The sequence below is a fragment of the Hermetia illucens genome, chromosome 5 (genome assembly GCF_905115235.1).
Source record: "Hermetia illucens chromosome 5, iHerIll2.2.curated.20191125, whole genome shotgun sequence".
NCBI classification, from domain to species: Eukaryota; Metazoa; Arthropoda; class Insecta; order Diptera; family Stratiomyidae; genus Hermetia; species Hermetia illucens.
Window position 1 is genome coordinate 1468905 of NC_051853.1, and position 2444 is coordinate 1471348.

General features: G+C 46.8%; 1 protein-coding gene across 1 annotated transcript; it reads right to left on the bottom strand.

Annotated features, from left to right (window-relative positions):
- Nucleotides 1-356: 356 nt before the first annotated feature.
- On the bottom strand, nt 357-1364 carry LOC119656898. The gene has a single exon (XM_038063580.1). It carries the CDS (start codon nt 1362-1364, stop codon nt 357-359), a length of 1008 nt encoding a protein of 335 aa, XP_037919508.1.
- Nucleotides 1365-2444: the final 1080 nt, after the last annotated feature.

Here is a 2444-nt window from a genome sequence, read left to right on the forward strand (position 1 = left end):
GAAAAACGCGTTCTTAGAAAATGCTGGGACCGGACTTCTTTCGAGATTCAACCAAACTCACGGTTGGGTGATAACGAGATGGTATAACAAACAAAACGAAAGATTAGTGTTAATTGATTAATTTTATTGCCCGCACAAAGCAGGATGAGAAGAAAGAAAACGAAAACGAAAACGAGAACGAGAAAACAGTAAACAGCGAAATGCGCGTGAAAGTGATCTGATAAACGTCAAGCGGTGATCTTGTTAGAGAACCGCTGTAAATTTACACACACAGTCAGCGCTAACGTAGAGATAAGATGAGATGAGAAGCGGGAGATTTGAACATTCTCCCCACCTTCTCCACCCGTTGGAGAAGTTTAACTTGATAAGACCTGAGGCTGAGAATCTCCCTCGGTGGTTGAGACTGGCAATAGTACCAATTTTGAAGTTTTGAGGGCTACCACTCGAGTGAGACCATCTTTGCCGGGATGCGTTTGAATAACTCTGGCGAGCGGCCACTTTGACGGAGGATACCCCTCATCAGAGATGAGAACCAATGATCCTTCTTTGATGTCGTGATGCGATGTTTTCCATTTAGAAATGGACTGATGTGACTGCAGATATTCCGCTGACCAGTGTTCCCAGAAATATTGTAAACGTTCCTGGATCCGTTGGAAATGAGAGAGGCGTGAAGTCGGTACATCGTTGAGTATAGGCTCAGGAATGGTGTTGAGGGGAGCACCTCTAATGAAGTGTCCAGGCGTGAGGGCAGAGAGATCATCTGGGTCCTCAGTGAGAGCGCTCAGCGGTCGTGAGTTGAGAACGGCTTCAACTTGTGCGAGGAACGTCGAGAAGTCTTCGTAGGTGAGAAGCGTGTCGGCGATCGTTCGTTGTAGATGGTATTTTACAGATTTTACCGCTGCTTCCCACTTTCCACCCATATGTGGTGCTCCAGGTGGATTGAATATCCATTGGGTCCCGTCATTTGCGAGAATTTGGCGCAAATGCTGCGATTTTTGTACACTGCTGTTGAGAAGTTGCTGAAGAGTGACGTCAGCACCCTTGAAATTAGAACCGCAATCACTAGTGAGTGATTTGCAAATCCCACGGCGACTAGTGAAGCGGCGAAATGCCTTGAGGAATCCTTCGGTGCTGTAATCCGTGACAGCCTCGAGGTGGACAGCAGATGTTGAGAGACATATAAAGACGACGATCCAGGCCTTGTAGGTTCGAGTTCCGCGTCCTTGATAATATTTGAGAGACACTGGTCCCGCGTAGTCAACTCCTGTATGCTCGAAACCAATGAGGGCTGTACTCGTTTCGCAGGAAGTTGGCCCATTAGCTGCTGAGCACGTATTACTCGTATACGTGTACAGGTGACTCATTTTTGGATGAATGATTTTATCGGAGCTCTACCTTCGATGATCCAGCAGTATCTACGAATGTAGTTCAGAGTGAGCTGTGTTCCTCCATGTAGAGTGCGAGAATGAGCGTTGGCGATGATGAGATGTGACAGTACGCAGTGTTTCGGAAGTATAGGCGGATATTTTCTATCTTCGTCAAGCTGAGAGTTCTGAAGTCGACCACCGACTCGTAAGAGTCCAGTTTGGTCAATGCGAGCTGTCAGACGTGATAGTGCATGAGACTTGGGAAGAGGCTTGCCTTGGGAAAGGATACGAATTTCTGATGCGAAGTATCCTTGTTGTGTAATACGAATCCAGTGGGTGAGAGCTGCTTGCAAATCCGCTGGAGTGAGAGCCGAGATGCTGAGTTTGGAGTCTGGTGTCCGTTTGAAGACTGCTACTGCACGTAGTAAAGTAGCAGTGACTCTGACAAGTTTTGTGAGAGTGCTGCATCGAGTCAAGAGATGATCCAAAAGCAAAGATGGAGTTGATGAGACGACATGTACTGTAGACGATCACATTTCCATGTCTTCATGAGAGACATCAAGTGGTGAGAATGAAGGCCACTGGTGAGAAGGTTTGGTTAGCCAATCTGGACCTGACCACCATAAAGAGTGCTTGATGAGTTGAGAGGGGTTTAAACCCCGCGACGCAATCAGCTGGATTCTGCTTGGTGGAGATGAATTTCCACACTGCTGAGGGTGAGATTTCATGAATGTCACGTACTCGGTTCTTAACGAATTCCTTCCAACGAGTGGGATCACTGTTAATCCATGCGAGGGTAACCGATAAATCTGCCCACAAAGTAACTGGCACGTTGATCAAGTTGAGAGCCTTTTGTGTGCGTGAGATGAGCTTCGCGAGGAATAATGCGGCAGATAATTCTAATCGTGGAATTGTGAGACGTTTGAGAGGGGCAACTCGAGTTTTTGCACAAACAAGAGTTACTTTTGATTGCTGATTTGGATGAGAAACTCTGATGCATACAGCTGCAGCCATTGCAGTTTGTGATGCGTCCGAAAATCCGTGTATCTCGACATATGAGAGGTCAGATGTGAGATT